General features: G+C 49.7%; 1 protein-coding gene across 2 annotated transcripts in view; it reads left to right on the forward strand.

The window, feature by feature from the left end:
- The window catches only part of Pik3c2b (phosphatidylinositol-4-phosphate 3-kinase catalytic subunit type 2 beta), a 63656-nt gene that overhangs the window by 6232 nt on the left and 43431 nt on the right, over positions 1-13993 (forward strand). Inside the window, exon 2 of one of the 2 annotated variants that reach the window (XM_075987938.1) lies at positions 11125-12141. In XM_075987938.1, coding sequence (XP_075844053.1) covers positions 11212-12141 — 930 coding nt within the window. In that variant the 5' untranslated portion in view covers positions 11125-11211. Of the gene's footprint in view, positions 1-11124; positions 12142-13374; positions 13797-13993 lie in introns of those variants that run through there. The other variant, XM_075987939.1, reaches the window with a different exon arrangement.

The following is a 13993-nucleotide window of genomic DNA, read 5'->3' on the forward strand; positions in this document are numbered from 1 at the left end:
TCTTAGGGCTCTACACCCCAAATGGGGGCTTTTTTCTTTATCGGAATGGATACAGTTGTGTTCTTGGTCAACACGCTAACTTGGGGCCTTGACGACTTAGAGCAAGAGTAGGCTATCCACTGTGCTGGCACCAAGGAGAGGGGAGGCCTTCAGCTGCGAAGCTGCGGCCACTGGGGAAGGTGTGGTGGCCACCGGGATCAGGCTGGACCAAGAATAATGAAGACTAGAGTTGGAGGGATCAGTGACTTCAAGAGACAGGCTGCAGGATGAGCAGTACTGGGAGATCATTCTAGAGAGAAGCAAGGGATTGTGGGCTCCGGAGTGGGGAGTGGAGGGAGACCAAAAGCTAACCACCTGTCTCTGAAGGAGGATCATCCCTCCCACCAGGGGCCTGGTACTCTCCTCACTCTGCTTTTTAAATGCAGATTGTCCTGGAGGGACTGACACCTTGGCCGCTAACAGCCCCGTGCAAATTAGTATCTAATGCCCTGTGGCATTCTATTTTAATGGAGACTTTTTTTCCTGAGTGAAAGATGCAAACTGGTTCCCTTTCTTTTCTCCTGTCTGTGTTCTTCTCCTTGTCTGTGTTGATGCTATGGTTTCCTCGTGCCTTCCTGAATCAGGAAATAACTAGACATTCCTGGCACTTGCAAGAGGCCCTGGAGACCTCTGCGGACAGGCTCTCTGGGGCCTGCGCTTTCCTGGGGTGCAGAGAAACTTAGACACTTCATGGGAATGGCTATTTGTCTTTTTCTTCAGGGATAACCTACTTTTCTCTGACGACGTCTTGCCAGTGGCACTAGGAATATGACCTTAGAGTCTAGGCCATCTCTCTCTCTCCAGGAAACTGATTGGCGGGTGGGGTTGGTGGAGGGTGTGTAGGTCCAGGAAGTGGGGGTGTGGGGAGCTCCAGTGATTGAGAGGCGTGGGGGTGTAGGGATTGTGAGGCAGTGAGGATAGGAACGTGAAGAGGGGAGAATGTGGGGTGTGTGGAGTAGGAGGAGACACAAAGATGTATGTAGGATGGGAAAGGTATGGGGGGCTGGGCTAAAGGCGGTTTGGGGAACATGCCCTGTTTATGTGATCCCTACAGCTTTGGTTGCCTGGGAATGACTGTCAGGGATCGTCATGATGGGAGGACCGTGAGCAGGGACTGAAGATGTGTGACCACCTGGCTGCACCGCCAGTTTGGGAATGGTATGCTTGGAGAGGGAAGACAGTGAGCAGGGCCCGGAGACACGGGATAGAGCTACCCAGCCGAGTGAAAGGAGCTAGCTTCTGGCATGGGAATGATGGCTTGGCCTGCAGCCCTTTTCTGCTTAAGTTCTTTTCAGGGCCAAGCAACTGACAGACAGCTGCTGACAGCCCACCACCCACACAGCCTGTCACTGCCCCTTGGTTCCCACACTCAGACTTATAGGCAGATAGGACTACCACAGGGGCATGCCTACTGGCTTTCTCTACTGTATAAGGCCTGGTCATTCTGGGGCTCCCCCTGCAGGGCTTCTGGTCCTAGAGCCCTGGGCTTGCGGAATAAGAGCACAGGACTGGGCCTGAGGGTCTCACAGCCCTGGCTGTCCTGGAACTCACTTTGTAGACCAGGAGGCATTGAATTCACAAAGATCCTTCTGCCTCTACCAAGAAGGGAGACTGCCTAAGGAAGTTGTTACCAGAAAACAGCCAAAGAATTGTTACAACTCCATGCATTGTTAGATCCAGCAAAGATGTCCACCTTTCAAGAAGGTCCTCCAGGCATTGTTCTCTGTCCTCTGGCTAGTCCCATGTCTCTGCAAGTGCCCCCAAATACATTCCCCTCCTCTTACCTGGGAGATGGACCTGATTTGACCTACCCTTCAACACTGTCTCCTTGCTCTGGGCAGTCTCTAATGGGTTAGCATAGCCAGCATGGGGGGCTTAGAAGCTACCATTAGCATAGTAATATGGCTAGCACCCTGTCTCTTGTTCTTCCCTCTGGGGAAACCTCCAGCCCAAGCAGGGTGTCTCTTCTGCCCTCTGCCCTGACTGGAGAGGAGCAGCTGTAACCTGTTGGTGGTCTCTGTTTCGTGTGCTGGCTTTTTCTGGGAAGTTTTCCCACCCATTAAAGAATCCCAGAGAACGGGATTCCCTTGCGTATGAACTGGGAAAACTGAACTTAGGCTGGGAGTGACATGGGTGGCTGTCTAAGTTTTTGGTGGGAGGCCTCAGTTTGCAGGAAGCAGACAGTGTGTTGAAGCTAAGCCGAGGAGGAAGATGGCGGATAGTGAGGCGAAACATAGAGATCTCCTGTGCCCCGTGTCTTCAGTACCCATCTTTCTCTGTCTACCTCCAGAGCGTAGACCCTGGAGCGCTGTCAGTGAGACCAGGGCTCCTCCTCAGTGTCTGTGTGTGGAACTGTGGTGATGGTTTGGGGGATCAGGGATTGCGCAGTGTAGGAGTTGCTTGGAATGGGGCCCAAGAGTTCCCTCTGCGGGAGGCCATGTTTGGTAAGAGGTAGTCCTCCTGGGAACTTCCCTCCTCCTTTCCCCTATCCCACCACCCTTCTCTGAAGGCAGAGGAATGGGAAGAATCTTGCAGGCTTCAGAGAGAATCTGAGCTGGACTGAAGGATACTAGCTGGTCTGGGGACCTTGGTGAAGGAAGAGAGGGAGCAGAAAGCAGGAACCATAGAAACAAGAAACCAAATGAGGTTGCTTTAATTTGTTTAAAAGGACACTAGCAAGGAGAATACAGGCCAGCTAGGAGGACGACCTTGCAGTGTGTAATGAAGTGCACGCTTATCTTTGTTTGGGTCACTATTGCTATGATAAAACATTACCACCAAAAGCAACTCTGGGAGGAAAGGGTTCATTCTGCTTATACTTCCAGGTAACAGTTCATCACTGAGATAAGTCAGGACAGGAACTAAAACCAGGCAGGAACCTGGAGGCAGGAGCTGATACAGAGGCAGTGGAGGAGAGTTGCTTACTGACTTGCTCTCCAGGGTTTGCTCAGCTTGCTTTCCTATGGAACCCAGGGCTGCCAACCCTGGGATAGCACCCTCCACAATGGGCTGGACTCTCTTATATTAATCACTAATTAAGAAAATGCCCTACAGGCTTGCCTACAGCCTGATTTTATCAAGTTTCTCCATTGAGTGTCCCTTTTCTCAGATGACTTAAACATGCGTTGAACACTAAGCCAGCACAGAGCTTAAATACAGAAGCAGAGATTGGACCTTTCTGAGCTTCCTGGGGGGGGAGAGCTGGATCCCTCTCTGTTACAGGCTTGCAGTTGGGAGGGCCTGCTTTCTCCCTGCTCTCTGCCTTGGAACCGTTGTGCGGTTCTGCCCTGGCTGCATTGCCTCCCTGCCTGCCCCCTGTATAGACTGAGTGTGTTGCCTGGTTCTGCTTGGACCCTGGCACCAATCTACCTGACCATGAGCTTGTTCTCTTTCTTCACCCTCCGAATGACTGCCTTATGCTTGGGGAAAGATGTCTTTTTACCCTCTTCTTACCTCCTAGAGAACCCCTCAACTGTGGTGTGAACCCAGCTATATACCTCAGGTCACTTGAGAGACTAGTGAAATACAGGAAGCCCAGGGACTCACCCTACTGAATCAGGACCTTCAGGGGAGGGGCCAGGGGTTTATGTGTTCGGGAACACTTTCCAGATGGCAATTACAAGCATTCAGACGTGGACTATTGGACTACGGAAGAGGCTATGTTGTCCTGTGAGTGTGACATTATGTGGGTGTGCTAAGAGCATTCTGTTTACATAAATTGCCCTGGTACTTAGGAGATCCGAGCTGAGGTAATGATAGCATTACTTTCAGATGCTTAAGCTGAAAAAAAGAACACAAATTGGTTGGTGCAGGTGGGGAGAGGAAACTGGCTGTCAATAGTCCCCCTCTTTTCTTGAGACCTAATGGCAATTTGCTCCTTCCCTCTTCCGTTCCAGTGCTGGGGATCAAACACAAGGCCTCTTAGGGGCTGTGCAAGTTCTCTACCATTCGGCTACACACCCCAGGCTATTTATTTTTATTTTATGTACACTGATGTTTTGCCTGTAGGTCTGTGTGTGAGGGCCTCCTATCTCTTGGACCAGGGCTTACAGACAGTTGTGAGCTGCCATGTGGGTGCTGGGAATTGAACCCAGGTTCTCTGGAAGAGCAGCCAGTGCTGTTTAACCACTGAGCCCCCTCTCCAGCCTCCTGTTTGCTTTTTAAAAGAATTCCTAGTACTCTTTAGAACCAATGGACCAGAGCAATTTCCAATGCTTCTGTCCAACAAAGGTAGTAGAGAAGAAATTCCGCTGGGGAAGGAAAGAACAGGGAATATGAGACCCTTGTTTCTTGAATAGTTCGTCCTCACGCCTGGAAAATGTAATTCTGTGTTCTTAGTTCACACTGTCTCCTGACTGCTTGCTGCTTTCTATGACCTTTCCCGTGCTCTCTGAGCCTCACTTCACCTTGGAGGAGGCAGAGATGCTGTCTGTCCTGCCTCGTTTCTTCCACGTTGACAGCCTCGTGGTACCCTTCCCTACAGCCAGGGGAGGTTAGAGACAAGCAACTCCTCTTCCGTCTGAATTCAGAATGGGAAGGGCCTGAGGAGTGGGACCAGCTTGGGCTACTTCTTGGCTTTTCCTATGACCTTGGAATTTTTAGAAACTCTCACTCTAGGAAACCAGGAGTCACGTCTGACTCTAAGAATCTCAGAAGTAGAAGGTGCTTTGTATAGCTTTGTTGTCCATCACCTCCCTGCCTCACCATTGCCCCCCACCCCCGGTCTAGCAACATCTGTATTGGAAAGACCCTGGGAATGGACAGCATCTGTGTTCTGATTACCTATCTCTACGTCTACAGAATCCTTGCTGCTAGAAAGTTCCGTCCTTACCCTCTAGTTCACAGCCATTCTCTGTGGAAGTATGGTAGAGGGAGGGAGTAACGTGTGATTTTTAAAATCTTTTCTTGATTATTTAGTTTGTTTTGAGACAAGGTCTCATGTAGTTCAGGCTGGCTTCAAATGTAACTGGGGCTGGTTTTGAATGCCTGATCTTCCTGCCTCCACTTCTTGAGTCCTAGGATCACAGATATGTACTAGTGCCCGGCACAATTTTTTTGTTTGTTTGGTTTTGTTTTTGTTTGTTTTGTGAAAGAGTTTCTCTGTGTATAGCCCTGGCTGTCCTGGAACTCATTCTGTAGACCAAGCTGGCCTTGAACCCACAGAGCTCCACCTGTCTCTGTCTCCCAAGTGCTGGGGTTAAAGGCATGAACCACTACCGCCCAGTCTACAAGTTTTAAAGCTTAGTTTTTCTAGGTAAGTGTAATTCTGAATAGAATCTTTTAATTTAAATTTTTTGCATTTATCAGTGTTTTATCTGCATATGTATGCGAGTACACCATGTGCCTGTTGCCCATGGAGGCCTGAAGAGGGTGTTAGATCCTCTTGGAACTGGAATTCTGAAATTACAGTTATGAGCTGCCTTGTGGGTGGGTGCTGGAAATTGAACACTGGTCCTCTGGAAGAGCAGCCAGTGATTTTCATCACTGAACCATCTCTCCAGCCCCTGAATACAATTTTTTTTTGTTTTATTTTGTTTTGTTTGTTTTTCGAGACAGGGTTTTTCTGTAGCTTTGGAACCTGTCCTGGAACTAGCTCTTGTAGACCAGTCTGGCCTTGAACTGCCTCTGCCTCTCGAGTGCTGGGATTAAAGGCGTGCGCCACCACCACACAGCCTAAAGAGAACTTTTACAGAACGGAATCTCAGAGCAAAGTCACAGAGGGTGAATTAGAATCACTCAAGGGAGCTGGGCTGGGAAAGCCATGCCCAGAAGTAGGTGCCCACAGCAAGTCAAGAGATGGTAAATATACAGGGATGCATGGTTAGAGACAGGGAGATGGACAATAGAGGCCTTGCAACTGAGGCCAATAGAGAGCATTGAGGGGTTCTCAGCAGGGAGGGAGACACCAGATCACCCTTTCTAAGGTGTGAGTCTTTCCCCCAGGCTTCTGGAGGAAACCTCCAAGGGGGATGGATCTTAGAAGGCAGGACCAGGCTGTTAGAAGTCTGTTGTACTAGCCAGGAGAAGGGAGAACCAGCCTAAACTGGGACAGAGACCATTAAGATAGAGGGGAGGATTAGCTCTGGAACCTGAAGAGGAGAGTCCTAAAGGCCGTGGTGATGGACTTTAGATGGAGAGAAGGAGGGCTTTCAGGACGGCTGGAGGACTTCTAGCCCTGGAGGAGTGGGTAGTGCCATTCAGTGGGGGCTAGGAATGGGAGCAGGGCGTAGGGAAGAGAGGAAATGGTGGTTTGGGTTTGATCGTTTGGGTTTTGAGGTGCAGGTGATCACCTAAAATGAAGGAGGGATCCACAGCGTGAGGCGGGATAGACAGGAGACGGGAGTAGATGAGACTGTGCGCAGAGGAAAGAGAAGTGAACAGCAGGCTGAGCCTGGAGGTTTGAGCATCAACGCCAATGGTAAAGGGAGAGGAAGACAAAGATGGAGGTGGAGAACATGGAAATTGTGAGTTGTGAGTCCCATGAGTTGGCTCAGCTGTTAAAGTCCCTGCTGTGCAAGCCTGGTGGCCTCAGTTTGAGGCCTAGAACCCACGCAAAGGTGAGGGGAGAACCAACTCCTGAAAGTTGCCCTCAGGCCCTCACACACTGCGGCATGTGCACATTGCATGCGTGCTCATGTGCGTGCACACACGTACACACACAATAATAGATAAGTAAATAAATAAATAGAAATAGTGTCCCAGGCAGAGTACAGGGGAAGAAGGGGATGGTCTAGAGAGCCGAGTGGACCAGGACAAGTGATATCTGGACACATGGGAATCCCTCTGAGTTGGGCAGCCATGGTATTTCAGGAGTGGCTTTAGTGGGAGCAGACCCACATGACAGTGAGAGGACAGGGAAGGGAGCATTAGGTCCCTCTTCCTTGAAGCTTGGCTGAGAATGGAAGAAAGAGCCGAGAGAAGCTAAAGCCAAGGTTGTCTGGGCCGTAGTTTTTTTTTTTTAAAGTTGGAAGAGGCACTGCTTATGCACCCTTGTGAAACCCAGTGGGGAAGAGGTTGAAACTAGGGGAGAGGGGACCTTTGAGACCCAAGGACGTTATCCTGCAGAAGACCAAGTGGGTGGGGCATGAGAAGTCAGTTGTGCCCAGTAGGAGACCAGATGGGGTAGAGTGGGGCTGAATGCAAGCGTGGATGGGATAGTGGGGGAAGAGGCGGAAGCTGGGGAGCTGTTGTCCATGGCCTTAGTTTTCTAACTTCACAGTGGTGCCCGGCTAAGGCAAATTTCAACACTCTGCTTGTCCCAGCTCAGGGCTGAAAATACAATCACCTTCTGGATTAAGAATCTTAAGCTGGGCTGCGGTATAGTTCTGTAATACAGTGTAATATACATTGAGCTTTTTTCTAGTGTCTTGTATCTGTAAAAACACTAGGGTACTGTTATCCCATTTCTGGACAAGGAAGCCTGTCTATCTTGCCCTGTTCCAGAAGTCACGTCAGTATCCCCACCCCAACCCTGCCCTGTGGGTCAAAAGTAACTTTTAAAGAGTTGTGGAAGGGTGGGGAGGTCAGCAGGTGAAGGGCAGACAGGCGCTTCGGGCTAGTCCGTCTTTGGGGACCTGCCAAGTGCAATAGAAATCACAACCTCTCACAGCCAACCACGACTATGGCCAGGGTCCTGACCTGTGTCTGCCAAATTCAAGAGGGTCCTAGAAGGGCACCTGAGCTGAAGGTGAACCTGTCTCCTATTTCGAATTGAGTGGGACTTGCCACTCAAAGGGCTCAGGATGTGGTTTAGTGGTAGAACATATCCATAGCATGCACGAAGCCCTACTTTCCATCCCTGCTCTCTCTCTCTCTCTCGCTCTCTCTCTCTCTCACATACACACATACACACTTGTGACTAGACTAACCTAGGCGTGGTGGCACACACCTGTAATTCCGGCACTAGGAAGGTAGAGGCAGGAAAATCAAGAGTTCAAAGTTATTTTCAGCTATGTCTTTAGCCTGTCTGAGTTAGAGACAGATGGGAGTGGGGTTAAAAAAAAGAAAGGAACAAAAACACCTTTCTACTGTTGTTTTCAACCCTGGCATCAAGAGGAATAAATGACATGCTGCATGCTGCATGGGTTTGTTACCCCCTACACGAAGCTGTCCTACAGAATGAATGATAGCTGGTATTTTTGTGAGACGGTGAACTTCCCAGTGTTGCTGAAGAACTGACTGCTCTCACACTCCCAACCACAGGCACACAGAGGATCTCCTGGGATGTTGTTTCATTTGTTTTTTATTAAATAACCATTGTCCCACTGCGGACCAATGAAATCAGAAACAATCAAAAGTGCGTGGGCTTTGGTAGCTGTGAACAGTCCCGCTGTGCTTCTCAGCTACAGCTTGAGGACCACAGGACAGACGAACCTGGTCATTACGTGTATTACATCAGTGCCTCCCAACTCTTTTCATGTATGGCTTCATACAGAAGGTACCAACCCCGGAGTCAGTGGCAGGCTCTCTGCACTAAAGGCATCTGACCTGAACTTCCTATCTGGCTTCCTTAGGGCTGAGGATCAATATTTTGGCGGATCCATACCCAGGCACTGAGTTTCACCTGTTGTTGAACTTTGAGTAATTATAAAGTCTGCTAAGTAGAGCTGTGTTGTACATGTCTATTTTGCTGGGGGTTAATTGACATGTCGTAAGCAGCATCTAGTTAAAGTGTACAACATACGTTTGGCATATGAACGCACTGGCAAAATCACCACTCAGTAGATAATGAACGGGCTGGAGCCGTAGCTCAGGGGTAGAGTGCTTGCCCAGCATGCACGGGCCATAGCTGTGATCTCTGCAGAAAGGGAGTGGTGGGGAGAAAAGTAAAAAAAAGATAATGAGCATATTCATTGCTCCCCAAAGCTCCCGTATGGCTCATGGTAAGCCTTCCCCTTCCCCTTCCTTCCCCAGATCAGCATCCATCTGTTTTTCCTCACAGTCGCTCAGTTTGCATCTTCAGAAATGTCCCATGAATGCAATGATGCATACACATACACTTTTTCTGGCAGGTTTTATTCCACAGAGTTAATCCGAGGCTCATCCATGATTTTACACTTATCAATAATTCATTCATTTTCATTGCTAAGTAGCATTCAACCATACATATGTAGATGGATCACTTTTTGCTTTGAGACAGGGTCTTATGCAGCTCAGGCTGGCCTTGAACTGTTTTGTTTTGTGTCTTTCGAGGCAGGGTTTTTCTGTGTAGCCCTGGCTGTCCTGGACCTCGCTCTGTAGACCAGGTTGCCCTCCAAAGAGCTGCCTGCCTCTGCCTCTGGAGTGCTGGGATTAAAGTCATCCGTCACCATTGCCTGGCAGTCTCGATGTAGCTTAGATGGATCCTGAGCTTCCGATCTTTCTTCTACCTCCTGAGTGCTGGGATCACAGGTGTGTGTCACCACACCTGGTTTTCTGTGTTTCTGGAGTCAAAGCCAGGGCTTTGTATATGCCAGATAAGCCCTTTACTATCTGAACCTCAGTCCCTACCCAGATGTTGCACATTTTCAAGAGAATCATTCATCTGCTGATAGACATCTGGGTCATTTCTAGTTTGGAGATATTATAAGCAAAACTTCTATGTTTACTACGTGAGGCTTACTATTATTTACTTGCAGTGCTGAACAGTTAATTGATTGTAGTGCTGGGTACCAAACTCAGAACCTGTGCATGCAAGGCAACCATCCTACTGATAGCTACAGCCTCAGCTCTGTATTTAACCACTGCGTACAAGGCTGTGCATCTGTGTATATAAATAGGTGAGTCGTAGGTAGACATGTGTTTCCCTCTGTCAGAGCCTGCCTCGTTTCCAAGGTGACCCTGCCATTTTACATTCCTACTAGCTGTGTGTGAGTGAATGAGAGCTGGCCTCTTTTCTTTGCTAATTTTAACTTTGAGATTTATATCTTTTTATTGTATGTGTGTATGACTGTTTTGCCTGGTGTATATATGTCACCACATATGTGTCTTCTGCCCTTGGAGGACAGAAGAGGACGTCGGATTACCTGGAACTGGAGTTACCAATGGTTGTGAACCACCATATGAGTGCTGAGAACTGAACCTGGGTCCTCCACAAGAGCAGCCAGTGTTCTCAACCACTGAGTCATCTGTCCAGCCCCTTTTTTGTTAACTTTTGTTTTGAAACATCTCCCATGTCACCCAGGCTGGCTACAAGCTCCTGGTTTCTGCCCTCCTGAATGCTTGGATTATAGCATGTGCCACCATGCCTGGTTTGATTTTTTTCTGTGTGGTACTGGGGATCAAACCTAGGGCCTCACACCTACTTGGTAAATGTTCTGCCACTATGCCTTGTCACTAGAAGCCCTCCCCTTCTAATTAAAAGGTACTTAACTTTATTATTATTGTGTGCACATGTAATTGGAATATGTGTGAGTGTGTGTGCCAGGCCCCAGCGTGTGTGTGGAAATCAGAGGACAACGTTCAGTACTTGGTTCTCTCCTTCCGTAGTGAGTTCTGGTGATCAAACCCAGCTCAGCAGGATTGTTCTGGAAGTGCTTTTATTCCTAAACCTTCTCACTGCCCCCAGCTACCATTCAGTTTTGAAAAACATTTAGGCAGTGCTGGGAATGGAATCTAGGACTGCTGGACAGACACTCTGCCATTGAGTTCCACCCCTAGACAGCTGTCCTCTCTCCCTCAGGAGACCCTGCTTTCTACTTTTACTCTTGGCTGATGAAATGATTCTTCTCATCTTTTGAATGATTCCTGAAAGTTGTCCTCTGATCTTCCTGTGTGTCCATGGCATTCACACCCTTCTCTGACAACAAACAAATTGTTGTTAAATCAACCCAGTACCTCCCTCTTTCCTCGAAGCATGTGTGGTGGAAGTCAGGATAGGAATTCGGACCAGAGATGGAGACACGTCACGTTTAGAATGATGGCTGGATAGGGATAATAAAGTTGTCCCGGTGTCTCTTTCTTTTCTCTGTCTTTCTGTTCTTTGCTTCTGTTGCCTGCACTGAGGAAATGGGTACTGGCCTAGATTGTGTCACCTATTGTCACAGTATCAGATTACTGATAAGTCTTGCTTTGTAACTAAGTTACATTTTTACCCCTTGCCCACAGGTCCCAAGACAACATGTGCCAGCCATACAGGCCTGACACTGGCAGGAAGTAGAAGGCTTCGTTGTCTCTTGTGCCCGCACCCTCATCATGTCTTCTACTCAGGGCAATGGGGAACACTGGAAGTCCCTGGAGTCCGTGGGCATCAGCCGCAAAGAACTGGCTATGGCTGAAGCCCTGCAGATGGAGTACGATGCTCTTTCTCGGCTCCGCCATCACAAGGAGGAGAGCAGGGCTAAGCAGAACACAGAGCCCTCTCTTATCAGCTGGGATGAGCCCGCTTTGGACTTCTACAGCAAGCCAGCAGGCAGGCGGACAGACCTCAAGCTCTTGCGTGGTCTTTCTGGCTCTGACCCTACCCTGAATTACAACTCCATTGCCCCACAAGAAGAACCCCCCAACTCTACCTCCCAAGATCCCCAGCCTGGCCCAGATCCCTGGCCCAAGGGCTCCCTACCTGGAGACTATCTCTATATTTTTGATGGCTCAGATGGGAGTCTCTCTTTGTCTTCAGAATCAGGTGACACAGGTGGCTCAAGCAAGAAACTATCCCCACCTCCTCTGCCTCCTCGGGTCTCTATCTGGGATGCCCCTCCCTTGCCTCCCAGAAAGGGGTCCCCCTCACCCTCCAAGATTGCTCAGTCCACTGACATCAACAGTTTTGCTTTGGTGGAACAGCCACCTGACAAACTGTTAGGGCCCCAGGACGCAGAAGAGGAAGAGCTACCTGATGGTGGGGGACAGCGACACAGGCTGGGCTCTGTGGACTATGATGGCATCAATGATGCAATCACAAGGCTCAACTTGAAGTCAACGTATGACTCAGAGATATTGTCTGATGCTACCAGGGGCTGGAAGGAGGGCCGGGGGCCCCTGGACTTCAACAAAGACACCTCTGGAAAACCCGTGGCCCGGAGCAAGACAATGCCCCCTCAGGTGCCGCCCCGAACCTATACTTCCCGATATGCCAACCGAAAAAATGCGACACCTGGCAAGAACCGCCGGATTTCTGCTGCTCCGGTGAGGACCTACCTTCTTGTGTGTTCGTTCAGAACGTGGGCTACGTTCTCTTTGCCATTCCAAATTCAGATCTGCCAAGCACTCACAGGCCCATTTTTAGTCCTCTCTTCTACTTCTGCCTTTAAAACCCTTGGGTGCTTGTGGGGGTTCAGAGGAAGCCAAGCTAGGCTTTCTTATTGGAGGTTGGGCCAAGAACATCAGGAAGGGTCTGGCTCCTTTCCTAGGCTAAGTTTCAGTGTCTTGGTTGAAACAGCCCTTCTGGGTGCAGGTGTTTTGGTATCGTGGCTGTTAATAGGTACTTCCTTCATGATGTAAGGACTGACTTAGGAGGCACCTGACTTAACATGTGGCTGAATGGTGGCAGTGGGACTTGAGCTGCTTCTTACTCCTGAGGCCCTGCCTGGCCATCCACTGCATAGCTGCGGCCCTGATGGTCATCTGTAGTGTTAGCTGTTGGTTCTATGCTCATAGAATACCCTATCCAGATCCACATCAACCCTGTCCAATGTAAGAAATGGCAGAGCTGGTATTAGACCCTGGCTTGTTCCAAAGTCTTTCTCCCTCTCACCTTTCCTTCCTCGCTGCTTTTGATTGTGATACAACGTTCACCTTCCACCATTTAAAGGCGTGTAGTTCAGTGGTGTTAAGTACAGTCGCACTGTGGGGGTGTTTAATTTTGGTCATTGTTCCCCCGTGAAAATACCTAGAAAAAGGCCCAGCAGTATGATAGTAAAGCTTTGGCTTATGAGTGTACATTATAAAGTGCAAAGTCTACTCTTCAGCCCCGCTGGCTTCCACAGCAGCCTTGATATGGTTTCCGTCCATGGAGTGTCAGGAGTATTGCCAAAGGTGGGACCTGAAGGCCACCTTGCTTTTACCCCTGACTTCTGGACACGTTGCTCCATGAGTCAGGAGGCTACTTCATAGCTGCGGACTTCTGAAGCTACTTATGCCCCCTCATTCCGCCCTCCTCCTTCCTTACCATTCATTGTCTTAGTGTGCTGGGGCTTTCCCACCTCGTGTCCAGCCTTAGGGATCACTTCCAACTCTGCATAGCTGCACGCTTCTTCCTTCCTCTGCATTTGCAGAGCGAACCCCTCAGAGCCTAGTCGGGGTGAGTTGCAGCACCGGAGTTCAGGCTTTTTAAAGGCTCATCTTGGAGGTGGGGCTGCTCCTGCTATTTATAGGGATGGGGAGAGTCATGTCCTTAGCTCAGTTCCTCACACAGAGCCCGGCCTGCTCACAGAGGCAGGCAGCCTGGGGTAGGTGGTCACCCCTGTCTTCCTTCCCCCATCATGCATCATCGGAGTACCGAAATGGAGCCTGATCTGGTTCGGAGTCTCCTTGAAGAAGCAAGGGCGAAGCAAAAAGCTCTTGTCGGCTCTGGAGTGGGGGAGGCAACGCGGCAGTGGTCCTCCCCACTTCAGATTGGGGCGGGGGCTCAACCTGCTGGGAGGGGGAACCCCTTGAGCTCTGTGCCTATACCCCCACCCCGCCTTCGCCGGAAGAATCGTTCTTATCCCAGGCCCACTGAGCCATCTCTGGAAATGGCTGGCTCCAAATGCCAGCCTGATACCCCCGCTACCAGCCTCTGCCTGGCAGACTCCCCAGGCCAGCATCGAGTGATGCCACCAGGGCCTGCCAGCCGGGCAAACGTAAGTGCCTTTTGTTTTCTTACAGTGCCAGGGAGTGGTACAGAAAGGGCATGGAATGGCCTTCAGTGGCCATTCTGTTTTCTCCCTCTCTTCCTCTTCTCTCTCTCTCTGACTCTCTCGCATAGGTTGATTGCTGACAGTGGTACTATTGTTTGGACTGGGACACAGGCATACGCTTGGCAAAGCCAGGGCCTCAC

Source organism: Microtus pennsylvanicus, chromosome 10, assembly GCF_037038515.1.
Source record: "Microtus pennsylvanicus isolate mMicPen1 chromosome 10, mMicPen1.hap1, whole genome shotgun sequence".
NCBI classification, from domain to species: Eukaryota; Metazoa; Chordata; class Mammalia; order Rodentia; family Cricetidae; genus Microtus; species Microtus pennsylvanicus.